At 43.2% G+C, this 14,612-nt stretch overlaps 1 protein-coding gene across 1 annotated transcript in view; it reads left to right on the top strand.

The window, feature by feature from the left end:
• The first annotated feature begins 410 nt into the window (after positions 1 to 410).
• Positions 411 to 14,612, top strand: part of DNER (delta/notch like EGF repeat containing) — a 263,614-nt gene continuing 249,412 nt past the window's right edge. The window contains exon 1 of the mRNA XM_060242264.1: positions 411 to 773. Coding sequence (XP_060098247.1) covers positions 543 to 773 — 231 coding nt within the window. The 5' untranslated portion in view covers positions 411 to 542. The remainder of the gene's footprint in view (positions 774 to 14,612) is intronic.

Here is a 14,612-nt window from a genome sequence, read left to right as displayed (position 1 = left end):
CGCTTCAGATTGCCGGTGACCAACCATTTAAAAACAAGTCGTTTTGAATGTAAAATCCCTTCCAGCCGGACGAGACTACGCTGCTCCGGGGCCTTCATGGTGTAGTTTTCATCCACAGGGGAGTTTTTTTTGTTTTGTTTCTAAGGGAAGAGCATTTGCAAAAAAGGTATATTCTCCTCCCACTCGCAGCCAGCAGTGGTCCATCCCACTCAGCCACCTCATTCCCCGACATGCGTGGAGGGGGCCGGCGTTGTAACCCGCGGCGACCTCTCCTCAAAGGCACGTTCCCGCATCTGGCTCTTTTGTCCCTCCCTCGGCGCCCTGCCCTTGCCGCCTGCTCCTTTCGGCTCTCCAGAGCGCAGCAGCAGTAGCGCGCCCTCTGCCGGTGGCTGGCCCTGACGTTTTGCCATGCCGGCCACTCCCTCCCCAGTCTCCACCCGCAGGTTGCCGGAGTCGGGGAGCTGCTGAGCGGCGGCTGCTGTCTCCGCTTCTTCCCGGGTTCAGCTTCCGTGGGCTCCCTGTCTGGGGCCGCCCGCGCCATCATGCCCCGCGCCGTCTCTTTCCTCCTGCTGCTCCTCAGCTTGGTCCAGCGGCGCTCCTGTCTCGCAGGGCCGTCGCCCACTGCCAAGTCCCTCGACTGGCCGTCGGACCCGTGCCTCAGTCAGCCTTGCAAGAACAACGGCACCTGCTCCCCGCGCCGCGCGCCGCGGCTTCTCCTTCAGCCTGCCTACAGCTGCGTCTGCCCCCCGGGGGTCACCGGCACCTCCTGCCAGGTAAGCCGCCGAAGAGGTCGAGCCGTGGCCGCCAGCCGCCTGCCCAGGAGGGCCCTCCTCCGTGCCTGCTCGCCTCGCTGCCCTTGAGCCTCTCCAGTTGCTGTTCTTCTCAGGCGAATGTCTCGGGTATCTTTTCGGTTCCCTCCACTGCCCCCCCTCCCCATTTGCTTATGGATTCGGTGGGTTTGCTTTCTCTCCCTCGCCTCCTGAGTCCTGCCTGTGTTCTCGGGGCCGCTCTCCGGCTGGGGGGTGGTAACAGCCCCCTGTGGTCCCGCCGCTCTGGCCGTGGAGCTCCCCGCGCGTCTTTTAGCCCTCCTGCCTTCCCTAGCATACCGCCTCTTGGTATTATACAACGGTATCATCAGTGGCCCTGCATCTCCCTTCGGTCCCTTCTGGCCGGGAGAACGAGGGCAAATGGACAAGAGCTGCTTCGACGAAGGGCGCGCTGGGCGCATTGTCCGGGACAGCCCTTTCTGAAGGGGGTGCGCACGGATGGGCGGCTTTAGATGGACTTGCCCTCCGCTCCTGTTGAACAGCCAGCGTTCTGTTTCGGGGGCTGCTTGAATGACTGGTCATAGGTGCCTTCAGTGATGATAATGCAAATTGTGGGTTGAATCGAAGTAAATTGGGTTGAAGTAGAAATCTATTTCTGTTCTGCTCAAGGTTAAACCTCCAAGTTTTAGTACATCCCTCTACTGCTCTTCTTCTCAGAACAATTTAAACATATACTGTTGTGGGTTTTTTTTTTTTTAAATCTAGCGTTCAAACAGATATGCTAGTGGTTTTTGTCTAGGTGAGGTCATTAGACTTTATGTAGCTTGTGGTCACATGTGGTGGCATTGCATTGTACTGGTGGGAAAAAATCTTAAGGTTTAGGAAGATGAAAATTAAGAGCAGTTTAAAATGTGTGTTTGTTCCATTTGGCTTTGTATCGGTGATGGAAAAGATCAGAATCTCTGTATTCCACTTCTGTTGAAGAAAAGCTCATTTAATTTAGACATTAAAAATGGAGTTTTGATTTCCCTTCTCTGAAAATTAAAAAAGAATTAAAAAAAGGTAAATAGTTGGACTGATGTATGACAGGATTTAGGTTGCCCTCCTATGCCTCCTTACTTGGAAGTGGGTTTCCATGGAACCAACTGGGACTTTCTTCTAGATAAGCATGCATAGGGTTGGGTTATTATCCAGCAGAACAATGTGACTGTGTTCAGTTTTCTTTCTTAGTTTTTATCTTTAATGGGCCCAAAGGGTCTACAACCCATACTAGTGCTGTAGCTTCTCTGAAAAATGGAAGTAAAAAGGTTAAAGAGGGAGTTATTTTAAGGAAACCCAAAGATTATACATCTTTGTGCTCATTATGGAAGGTTTTTACTTCAGAGCGGATGGGAGGGGCAAGGGGAGAAGAGTGGAATGCAGATATTTAAGAAATAAGTTGTGTATTCAACTGGAAGTGTTTCTTTGTGCTTTATTTTTAAAAACGCATGTCAACTGCAGATTATGCAGAACCAAAGAGATTTTAGTGGATTAAATGGAATAATTTTAAACAAGCTGGTAGTCCTTTTTTTTTGTGCACCTGGAAGTCATGGTTTGTTAAGAAGGAGTTGACTTTTTGCATGCTTTGTTGTCTGCTGGAAGAAGTTGCTGTTGCCTTTTTGGAAGGTATATGGTTGTTTTAAATCTTAACACACTGTAATAAGGGTGTGGAGAGAAGGAGTCACATTGGAAATTGGTGTGAGGAGGAATGAATCTAGTTCCTTAGCAACTTGTAAATAGTTAATACAGTCACAACAGTAAATACTTATGAATGGTTCCTTTATGAATTACTGGCTTTGGGTGGGCGTACATAGACACTTGACTAGTTAAGGGATTTGTAGTATTTAGTTCTATTTTTGAGGACCGTTGATGAAGGTTGTAGTTTAAGCTTGGTAAAGAGGCCTGCTTAAACCAAATGTATTGGATGAACCAGTATTAGGGACAAAAGATTGGGTGATTTGCGCAGATAAATTTAACAGAGAACATACTAGTTTAATATAGTACTTCCCCATAATTAACTATGGCTTTTAATCTTTCATCCTTTGAATGATATATTTCCATTTCCTCCCTCTTAGATTTACATACACTCATCTCTTAAGTACCATTTCTTACACCTCAATGCTAACCACATGTTGTGGCAATCAATGCAACTTGCTTCTGCATAATGGTCCTGATTGAGACCAGTGTGAAGCATATTTAAGTTCCATTGATTTGAATGGGAGAGTTAAGAATATGCATAAAACTTACCCAATTAAAAATAAATATCCTCATCTAGCTGTTGTGGACAACATCATGGCTTGGAGCCAGGGTATTTCACTCATAGAGCGTGACTTTCTTTCCTCTTCTGCCTGCTGTATCTCAAAATGCACCCTGAAATGCCAGTTCTGGGAGATGGCACATTTTGGGCTGCAGCAGGAGAGGGGAGGTGAGAAAGTCATACTCTGAGCAGAAATCTTTCCACCTATATAAAAACTGCACTGGAACCAAAATCTTAGTCAGTGGTTCTAGTGGATAGAGGTGCACCTCTCTGTTTTTTTGTCAGAAGATATACTCAGCCTGCTTCAACACATTTTGGATGAGCATCACAGTGCAAATGAGGTAATACATCCAGATGCTCATCCATATCAGCAGTGCATGCAAAAATGCTTGTTTATGCATCCATGTCTCCCTTGCTAAATAGGGATGACTTTGTTGAATTTTTGCTGCATTAGGTTCAATATAGTGGATGTATCAGTCAATTTTTAGATAAATTAAAAATGTCAAACTATCAGTCTTCAGATAAATGTTTAGGAATAGACAGACAGTTTGGGGTTTTCTTTTCTCTTGTTCTGGAATTACTAAACTGTAAACCTAAGGATTCAAACATGTTATTGATACACTACTAAAATAATTATAAAGGTTTCCATTTAGAAAATGAGGAAAGTTCAGAGGAAGTTATTTCAGCCATATTTTAATAGCTAGTTAACACCTGTAGGACAGTTGGAAGTGCATACTTTTTCATACTGTGTTTTTAAAAATGAGAGAATTTATTTGAGCATAATTTTCTCTGATTCATGTTCAGAAATTTGGTAGTTTTGATGAAACATCCTGCAGTTGGACTGTTAATTTGATCACAGTGTTCTCTTAGTGATGTGTTTGCTGTACCAATTCTGGTAATCCAACTGCTCCATTGTTGGTAGGAGAAGAAGGCTACTAATACACTGCATGTGCTCAAAATATATAAAAACATACAGTGGCACCTTTTTTCTACCAAGACTATCCTATCACCTGGATTTTTTAAAGTGTGAAGAAATAAATTCCACAATGATTTACAGCAGAAAAAGGAACATATTATTTGTTGCTCTCTATCATTTAGGGCAAGAATTTAATAATGGTAGCTGGGTTTGCCGCTGCCCACTCCATCACATGTGGCTCTCTCTTTTCAGCTGTGTTTGGGGGGAGCAAGGTTTGTCATTGGACTGTGTGAGAACACACATTGGTGAAAAGTAGCTGATGGCACTGTCCTATTCTGTATCAATATGTGGAAAGTAACCTACTGAATGGGTGACATCACTTCTGGTGATGTCAGGGGGTGTGGCCTGATATGCAAATAAGTTCCTGCTGGGCTTTTTCTACAAAAACACCTGGATTTATATGCTAGCATGACAGCTGTATCCTAAAATAGGGTGATAATTGTGAAGCACTAAAACCTTACCCTCTGCCCTAGTGTCATGTGTTCCATACCATGATGACTGAGGGGAACCTCCACATTCAGAGGCACTAAGCCTCTGAATTCCAGAGGCAGGAGGCGACATCAGGGGAAGGCCTTGGCTTCTGTTGTTGGTCATCCAGAGAAACTGATTGGCTACTGTGTGAGACAGGATGTTGTACTAGATGGATCAGTGGTCTGATCCAGCATGGATTTTCTTATATTCTTATGTTAATATTTTCAAAATGTCACTAAAATTCTTGAAAGCCTTCTCCTTGTAAAGGCACTTGTGTGAAATAAAAGAATAAGGCTGTGGTGGAACTCTCTATAATGCTGTCTGCAGTAGCAGTTATTATTTACAGAAGCCATATATAATTTGTATGCCTCCCAAAATGTTACATGTTCATGCCTACTGTCTCATTTTGCAAACTGAGAAGCATACCAGTTGATTAAGCCTAAACCTGTTTTTTTGCACATTGATTTTTCTTTTATGCATCACATAACTTTGCATGTTGGGGATGCCTATAGTGATAGACCACGTATTTTGCATGTCATAATCCCTTATTCAAACCTTTGCACTGGCAGATAAAAAGATTTTGTGTAGTAAACCTAGCAAACCTCCCCTTGAGACCTTGGAGAGTTTCTGGCAAATTTGAGCAGGTCATACTGGGCTAGGGAGACTAATGGTCTAACCCACTATATCAACTGCTATTGTTCACTTTTAGTAAGAGGCTGGCAAGCATCTATTCCTCAATGTAGCCTCCTGCACACTGTTTGTGAAGCAGTTAATATGCATTTCCCCACACTTCATGTATTCTGTAGAACTGCATTTTGTGGCTCTCTGTAGCAATCTTATTTTCAACTTGATAGAAGGAATGTGTCCCTATTTGGCTGTTTACCTTCCTTGTTCTTCCTCAGATTGCTTGCCCTGAGTTTTTAAAATATCTTCCTTCTAACTACTGGCAAAACCAGCCAGTTGCTTCCTGCATCTCTACCCATCCTAGTTAGTTAGACTAGATTAGAAACCTATCTCTGCTCTATCCTGTCTAGAATTCTTACAATAAAAGACCCGTATTAGTTTGCGCAGATAAAGAGGCTCCGTGTATAACTTCGTTTCTTGTCAGAACACACAGACCAGATAGACTGCTGCATTATGTGCCTTAAGCACTCTGCTACACAGATAATCCTTCAACCTGGAGGTTGGCAGCACTAGATTTCTCTGATGTCTGCTTACAGTGAGCTGCTATGGTTGCTCAGTAGTTCATAGAATTCTAAGGATGCATATTTTGAAGAGATTCTCATGAGGTTGAGAAGGGCAGATATAAATATTTCTGTGCTGGGAACTGAGATACAGAATGGATCCCGGCCATTCGGGAATGTGCCATTTGTTTTGTTGGAACTTGATTTTGTTCAGTGTGTTGAGGTCAGACTATTAAGCTGTGTAATTGTGGCATTTACCATCATTTTCAAAGGAGTGCATTTATAATCTCTGACTTTAAACTCTCTTTCTCCACCAAAAGCTTCATTCAGAAGTACTGAAATTCTCCAATTAGATTTCATGTAGTTGTTCCATCTGTTGTTTTCTTGATTTTTGTACAGAAAAGTAGGTTGTGAAATTAGTGGACATCTTCAATGCTGTTTGACTGAATGCTTGGCTCTTTACCTTCTGTGGTCTGGCACTGAAGCAAGCATGCAAGAACTTGCCTCCTGGACTGGTTCAAGAAAAGTATACTCTTGCAACTTTCTGTGTTTATGCCAGCCTACCTATGTTTTAGAATGTAGTCTTTTGGCCACTTATTCCATCCCGTTGAAATGTGGCAGTTCTGTTTTCAAGAAAAAGAATTGATGATTGTCAAATACTGCCATGAATTCTTGTTTCCCCATATGTGGCAGTTATTGATCCTTGGTGCACTCATTTCTCTGGACTGTTTTCATTGACAGATGGTGCACAATTTCTTTGTGGCAAACTATGTGTTCTGCATGTTTTGGGTCCAAGAATCAAATACTAACATAATGTACAATTTTAAAAACAGCTTTACTTTTCCAACCATCTGTCAAGATTCCAGCCAAAATATTTTTGACATCACCAGTTTTTAGACTTGACTCAACAACTAGGTATGGTCAGGGGATCTTGTCATGAATATTGTTGATCTCTGTATCTGCTGTAACTGTTCTGAGAATGTTTGGGGGAGTTAGACTCTGCTGTGCTTTGTTTTGGTCTGTAACACATAAAATAATCATTCTATGCTCATGTATGGACTTCAAGGACCCTCTGTAAAAAGTCTGCCAAAAAAAGTCATGATGTGACATCACCTCATGGGTTAGTAACAACTCAGTGCTTACCTTTACCTTTTTATCTTCCCCCCAGTAATTACCTTTACCTTTTTATCTTCCCCTCAGAGACTATCGTGGCACCTGTTAACACGTAATGGGGGGCTGGGTGAGAAATTGTTACCTTTGCTTTGCACAGGCTTTTTGCTCTGAATTTTGGTGAGCCCATAACAGCCTGGGAGAGGGTATATAGATCTGGTCCCAATAGCAAAAGCCAGATCTGACACAAAGTCATACTATTGTGGTGTGTCTATTAATAAAAGTAAACCTTTTATGAACACCAGAAAGAGGCCTGCTTGTTGAGGACTGCTCAGGAGCTGAGAGGTATTTACATTTAATGTAGTATTAAGCAAACACTACTGAAGGATGAAGTTAGTGCTTTGTTGCTGTGAATAATAGCGTTTCAATCACAGAGCAGCAACAAACAGGACATAGAGGCCAAGGCATTCTCCTGATGCTGCCTCCTAGCACTGGTATTCAGAGGTTTGCTGCCTCTGCATATGGAGGTTCCCTTAACTCACCATGGCTGGTAGCCATTGATGGCCCCTATCCACCCTGAATCTGTCTAATCCTCCCCCTTTTAACCATTTACACTTGTGTCTGTCACTGTCACTATGTTGACTGCTGTTGAATTTATCAATTTAATGAAAGTGAAGCATTAAGCTTTAAGCAATGCAGAGAAGCTGGAAGTAGTTGGAAACCTGAAGAAGCTGGAAGAAAAGCACAGCTGAAGTACTGGAGAGATTCAAGCCAGGAAAAATTAGGTCAGGTTTGCAGTGGTTATTACAGCTGTGGCCATTCTTAAGAATTCATCTTACCTGCCATAGGTGCTGATTTGCATGACTCTTCTGTGACCAAAGGCTGGGTTATATGAGGCTCAGTCAATTAACCAAGCTAGGTCATAGCCTCAAGTAATGAAGTTTGTGGTTCAAGACCTGGATTTTGTGTTTTGCCCTCAAGTTTTTGCCTCATATGATTTTCAAGGCAAGAGATGTTCAGAGATGATTTGCCATTGCCTGGCTCTGCATACCATCCAAATACTGACCAGGACCAACACTACTTACTGTAGCTTCTGAGATTTGATGTGATTAAGCAACTTTGGCTATCTAAGTAATGGTGAATGCTCATACCTCTGAATTTTAGAGGTGTTGTCTGTTTTTAGGTGCCTTTTGAAGATTCATTATGGTTTGCATTGATATTCTTGGGATTATTTTCATTTTGTGATCTTTCTTATTGTCACCTAGACTGATGTGCAGGTGGTTAAAGTATTTAAGCAGCCTATCAATGTTAATTTGGCATGTGATTGCAAACAATACTTTTGGAATATTGGTAGTGGTGTGCTGGACTGGCATCTGGACCCATCACTCAAATGATGGATTTGCTGCTGCCACACTTAATCAGGACTAGCAAGTTGTCATTGGTAGAAAACAAGAAGTTGGTTCTAAACCATAAGATGATTTTACAATTAAACATAGTAAAAAGAAGCAATTTTGTAAAGCCTGCTTACAAGAATGCATTCCTCTGTTATGCTTAGAGTAAATGACATCATTTATTGGGATCAATACCCAATGTTTTAAATGTACTTTGAAATAATGTTTATATTATGATTCATGTATCCTAACCCATAAGCAGAAGGGGTGTCAATTCATATTAATAGTTAATTTAATATTTGAACAAATTGTATTAGCAGTATATCTTTAGGATGAAGATGCAAAACTTAAGATGCTTAAGTGGGTTTAGTGCCAAATAAGTGCATTATGAAGATTTAGAAAGGGCTTTTTATTTTCAGAGTACTCAAACAACTTATTGAATTCATTTGAAAAGACTGCTTTGCATAATTTGCAGGTCATTAAACAATGCAAATTGTTTAGCTTCAAGGAATACTTCAAGAGTTTCAAGCACTGTGGTTTACCTTTCTTGTGCTGACAGTTGCTGAAGTGCATTGATAAAAGCTTTGTGATAACACAGAAATACTAGAAGGGAAAAAGTGGAGGGGGGGAGAGAAGAAAAAGATCCTTTGAAAATTTCTCTGTAATCTTTTTCACTCCTGTGCTTTCCCCCTCTCCTTCAGCCTTGGTTTTCTCTTACTGATTGCAGTCTCTGTTTCTGAACATGAGCATATGAGTGATTGGGGCTTAAGGCATACATAGTTAGTTCACTATAAGTTTTTGAGCTGTGAATTATTTCTTTTGCTAGATTGAAGTCCCATAGCACCTTAGAAACCAACCAAATCTTGGGGGGTATAAGCTGACAAAGGGAACTTTGACTCATGAAAGCTTATACCTCCCAGATTTTGATCTCAGGTGCTAGGGATCTCATCTCTAGCTTTTTCTACTGTAGACCAGCATAGCTACCCCATGAAATGTATTTCTCTTGCTGTATCTGAAATTCAGCAACCCTTACTACTTTTTAATTCCTATGCTGTTTTCTTAATGCCAAATCCCCTATTTCTGTTGTATTATCCCACTCTTCCTCTCTCACCTCAAGGCTTTGCTCACCTGTAGTTAATACTGTTAGTGCCCCTACCCATTTTCTTCATCTTCATTCTCTCCTTCAGTTCTACATTCTTGCTCTCTATAAGCTCTTGATCCCCCCCTTCTCTTTTATTGTTGTTTGTCCCCATGGTCACTTTCTGGTTCTTTTTAATATTGTCCAACCTCCTTGGACTGTTTTTCCTTTTCATTTCAAGACTATTATTTCTGCTTTTAAAATACTATCTTTAGTTTCAGTTCCCTGTTATCTTGTTCTCAAGAGTAGTATCTTTTTCCAAGTCCCCATCCTTTCCCAGTGTCTTTTTTTCTTCCTATTTTTATCCCTTCCAAGGTGTTCTGTTCTAGCCATTCAATTGATTCTGTTTTTACTTTTTATTTCTAACGATCTTCCTTACACAAATCACATAATCATTACTCAGTTATATATTTCCCTCCTCGGGTACTGCAGAAGGTGTTTTTTTCCTTTTCTGTTCATGGAGCTCTGCATTTCTGTTTTTTTTATTTAGAAAATGTGTATGTTGCCTCGCTAGAGTCCTGCTTGACTATGTTGACAAGGTTAAAAAATACAATAAAATATAAATGCAGGCAAAAATTATCAATATTTAATCAGGTCATAAAACTACCTTCAGTTAGAGGCACACCTGTAACTCTTGTTCCCTCAAAGGAACTCTTCAGTTAATAGCCTAGGAAAATACATTGGTTTTGGCCTGTTGCCTCAAAGCACCAGACGAGTTTCAAGAGGGAGGGAATGCCAAAGGCAAGGCACCACCATTGAAAAAGCCCTGTTTTGGTTGCCAGCTGCAGGCAGCGCAGAGAGCAGGGCTTGGGAGGAGGATCTTAACTGGTAGGCTGAACAGTATATGTGGAGGCAATCCTTCAGATACCTTGCCTCAAGCTGGTTGGGGCTTTAAAGATAAAAACCAGCCCTTTGAATTGTGTTTGGAAACAAATGAGTAGCCAGTGCACATCTTTCAAGAACAATTCTCAGAGACAGCTCTATGTAAAGTTCGTTATGGTAATCTAACTGGGTGTGATCAGAACGCGAATCACTGTGGCCATTCAAAGCTGATGGAAGAAGTTACATGCCATGCAGAAGACTTGAGCATCCAGCCATAGGGCAGGATCTGAAGCACCCCAAGCTCTTTTGGGAAGAGTGTAGTCTCCTCCAGAATAGGATGGCTCCTGAAACTTACTGTGCCTTTGTCATTGAAGTACAGCATTTTGGTCTTGTGTGGACTGAGTTTCATTTTATTGACCATCATCTATCCCTTTAGCTTCTTTTCGGCACCTGTTCAGAGCTTCCATGAACCCACTACACTCAGCTGCTATGGAGAAGTAGAACTGGTATTTGCATGTTTGTGGCCTCTCATTGCAACCTTCTGGATGATCTCTCCCAGCTTCATTCATATATGGGGACAAGATGAACTCCTGCAGGACCCCACAATGTAAATTCCATGGCTCCAAGCAACAGTCCTCCAGCATTGCACTCTGGAATTGTCCAATCTGGTAAGAGCAGAACTGCTGAAGCAAGATGTCCCCTACTGCCAAACGAGCCAGCCTCTCTAGAAGGATACTGTGGCCAATAGTAGCAGATATTGTAGTAGCAGTTGTGGTCGCAGATAAAGTCTTGCTACTCCACTGCAACCTCCCAGCTACATTTGATACAGTAAGGGAACTGGAAGCCCCTTGTCTATCTTCAGGTCCAATTTTAGACCATTTCAGTCTGTTCTCCCAGGATGAAGTTGACAAGACCCTGGCAGCCATGAAGCCTACCACATGCCTCCTGGATCCTTGCCTATCATGGCTGGTTAAAGCCTGCGGCAATGAAGTGCAGACCTCCTTGAGGCAGATTATCAATTTACTCCTATCAACAGGGAGTTTCCTAGAAAGTTTGAAGGAGGCAGTGGTCTGTCCTCTTCTTTAAAAAAATCTGTGGACCCTTCGGTCCTCGCTAACTACCACCAAGTGTCTAAGTTACAATTTCTGGGTAAGGTAGTAGAGGGGGCAGTGGCGACACAGCTCTAGATCTTGTTGGAGGATACTAACATCCTAGATCCCTTCCAGTCTGACTTTTGCCCTGCCCGTGGGATAGAGACAGTGCTGGTCACCTTGGTGGACGATCTCTGAAGACAAGATTGAGGCAGATGGGTGCTGCTGATACTTCTTGACTTGTCAGCAGCATTTGATACAGTTGACCATGATGTGTTGACTCACTACCTTGCTGATGCAGAGATAAGGGGGCTTGCCTTACAGTGGCTAGTCTCCTTTCTCCAAGGTCAGGGACAGAGAGTGGCGCTTGGGGGAATTATCTCAGTGACACCCACGAGAATGTGGTGTGTCACAGGGAGCGATTCTCTCCCCAATGTTATTCAACATCTACATCCAACCCGTCACCAAGATTATCAGGAGGTACAGACTGGGTTGTCACCAATATGTGGATGACACTCAGCTCTATCTACTGATGGATAGCTGCCTGGACTCTGCACTGGAAGAGCTCTATGGGGCGTTACGAGTTGTGGTTGGATGGTTGAGATAGAGCAGTCTCAAATTGAACCCATCAAAGATTGAGGTCCTATACCTAGGACGTGGGAGACTGGGATTGGGAATCAGGTTACCAGCCTTCAATGGAGCACCATTGGTGCTAGATTCAGAGGTGAAGAGCCTGGGGGTATTCCTGGATGCCTCACTGACGATGGAGGCCCAGGTCATTCCCATTGCCAGGTCTGTCTTCTTCCATCTGAGGTGGATCAGGCAGTTGGTCCTGTATCTTGCCCCTGTGACCTGGCTACAGAGACCCCTGCAATGATCACTTCCAGGCTGGATGATTGTAACTTTCTGTATGTGGGGCTGCCCTTGACTTTGCTCCAGAAACTTCAGCTGGTGCAGAACATGGCAGCAGGGGTGTTGACTTTGTCATCTATGCATCTACTCTATGCTGCATAGGGTAGATATGGATCTACCCTATGCTACATGAACTATACCTTATGCTGCATTAACTGACTGCCCATTGAGTACCAGATCAGATTCAAGGTGCTAGTGCTTACTTTTAAAGTCCTATATGGGTCCTATAAAGCCACTTGTGGGAAGGGCGGGGTATAAATCTTAAATAAATAAATAAATAAATAAATATATGGCCAGGGGCCAGCATATCTTCAGGACTACCTCTCCCCATAAGAGCCCTGCAGGGCCCTATGATCAAAGAACTAACATCTCTGACTACCTCAACTAGGGCCAGGACTTTTGTGGCCCTGGCCTCTTGCCTGGTGGAATGAGCCTGCATCAGAGATCAGTGCCCTGTGCAACCTATTACAGTTCTGTAGGGCCTGTAAAATGAAGTTCTTCCTCATGGGCCTTTAGTTGAGCAGTGGGTGTCCTCTTGCTATTCAGCCTCCCCCTAGGGTCCTGGAATGACTTTCTGCATCTATTGTCAGTGTATGTTGAGGCACTGATTACCATGCTGAATTTTTAGATGTTCTAATCTGTGAATTTTAGATGTTGTGATTTTAACTATTAGCATTTGATGGAAGCTGCCCTGAGCCCGCCCATAGGAAGGGTGGGATACAAATCTAGTAAATAAATACTTAAAGTCACAGACTGGTGTAGAAAAATCAACAGGGATGCACTTCCAAGGCTATTTTTCTAGTTACTAGTACCATTTCTGTCCCCCCAAAGAAACTTGAGTCTGGATTAAAATTGGTCTAAATAACATGCTTCCCCAAGATAGGCTGTAGCTGCCTATATCCACTACTCATTCAAGCATGTTATTCAAGAATGGAATGTTGGCCACCAGATGGTAATTATTTTGGTCATTCAAACCCAGGGATGCCTTCTTCAAGAAAAAGTCTTTCAAAGTGGCCAAAACCGCACCTCCTCACTGTTTACCTCTTGGATCCACTGAACCAACATAGCTAGGTACAATAGCTATGAAAAGCAAGAGTAGAGCTTAGATGTTACTGGATCACACACTTCTGAACAGTCAGTGTGATGTAGTGATTAGAGTGCTGGACTAGGACTAGGGAGTCCCAGGTTCAAATTCTCACTCTGCTATGAAAACTTGTGGGATGAGCTTTGCATTCTCCCTGATTGGCTGACACGTCTACTCAGCACCTCTGAGACCTCTTCTTCTGTCTCCTTTCTCCATGCCTTTTCATGCTTACTATTTAATTCTGGTGCAATGTTCTTTCTCCTAAGACATGGATATTGCCATCTCTCCTTATATTTATGGTGTGGGCGTAGGGTTGCCAAGTCCAATTAAAGAAAAATCTGGGGACTTTGGGGGTGGAGCCAGGAGACATTGGGGGTGGAGCCAAGAACAAGGATGTGACAAGCATAATTGAACTCCAAGGGAGTTCTGGCCATCACATTTAAAGGGACAGCACACCTTTTAAAATTCCTTTCTTCCATAGGAAATAATGAAGTATAGGGGCACCATCTTTTGGGGTTCATAGAATTGGACCCTCTGGTCCAATCGTTTTGAAACTTGGGTGATATTTTGGGGAGAGGCACTAGATGTTATACTGAAAATTTGGTGCCTCTACCTCAAAAAATAGCCCCCCCAGAGCCGCCAATACCAACGGATGAATTCCCTATTATTACCTATGGGAATCGTTCTCCATAGGGAATAATAGAATGCCCAGTAGACATTTCCCTCCCCCCCCATGCTTTCTAAAAGGGGGGAGGGCCTCCAAACCAGGGAATCCCCTGCCCCCTCCCTCCCTCACACACACACACACACACTTACCAGATCTTCTTCCGGAGAACTCTTGATGTGAAAGTGAAAGCAAAAGAAAGGGCGGGGCTGTTCTCCCAAGCCCTTCCTGCTCCCTGCCCAGCCTTAAAGCGGCAGACATTTTACAAACGGCTCAGGAGCTCTATAATGAAGCCTACAGGTATGTTCTCCCCCCCTCCACCCCCACCCCCCGCTTCCCACTTCTTGAAGACCGGGAGATGAGGCTGCAAACCCAGGGGACTCCCGCCAGAGCGGGAGGGTTGGGAAGCCTATGTGGGCGAAAACCACTATACAAACATAAAGCTTTCTCTTAGTGATCACTTTGTCCTCTGTTCCCCTACTGTCTTGTGATATGTTCCTCTTTTCCCATGCTGTTTAATCAGTCAAAACACCCTCATAGTTTACAGTTGGCTGTGGTAGGAAAGGAGACCAGTCACTCTGTCTCTCTCTGCCTTCTTCTTTCCCTGCAGGGGCCAGTTGGAACCTGGAAATGGAGTGGGAATTACTGCTTCCCAGCACCATGGCCCTAGTTTTAATTGTAGCCTTCCACAAATGCTTTTATTATT

The sequence above is a fragment of the Heteronotia binoei genome, chromosome 6 (assembly GCF_032191835.1).
Source record: "Heteronotia binoei isolate CCM8104 ecotype False Entrance Well chromosome 6, APGP_CSIRO_Hbin_v1, whole genome shotgun sequence".
NCBI lineage: Eukaryota > Metazoa > Chordata > Lepidosauria > Squamata > Gekkonidae > Heteronotia > Heteronotia binoei.
This window is presented reverse-complemented; position numbering and strand designations above follow the sequence as displayed.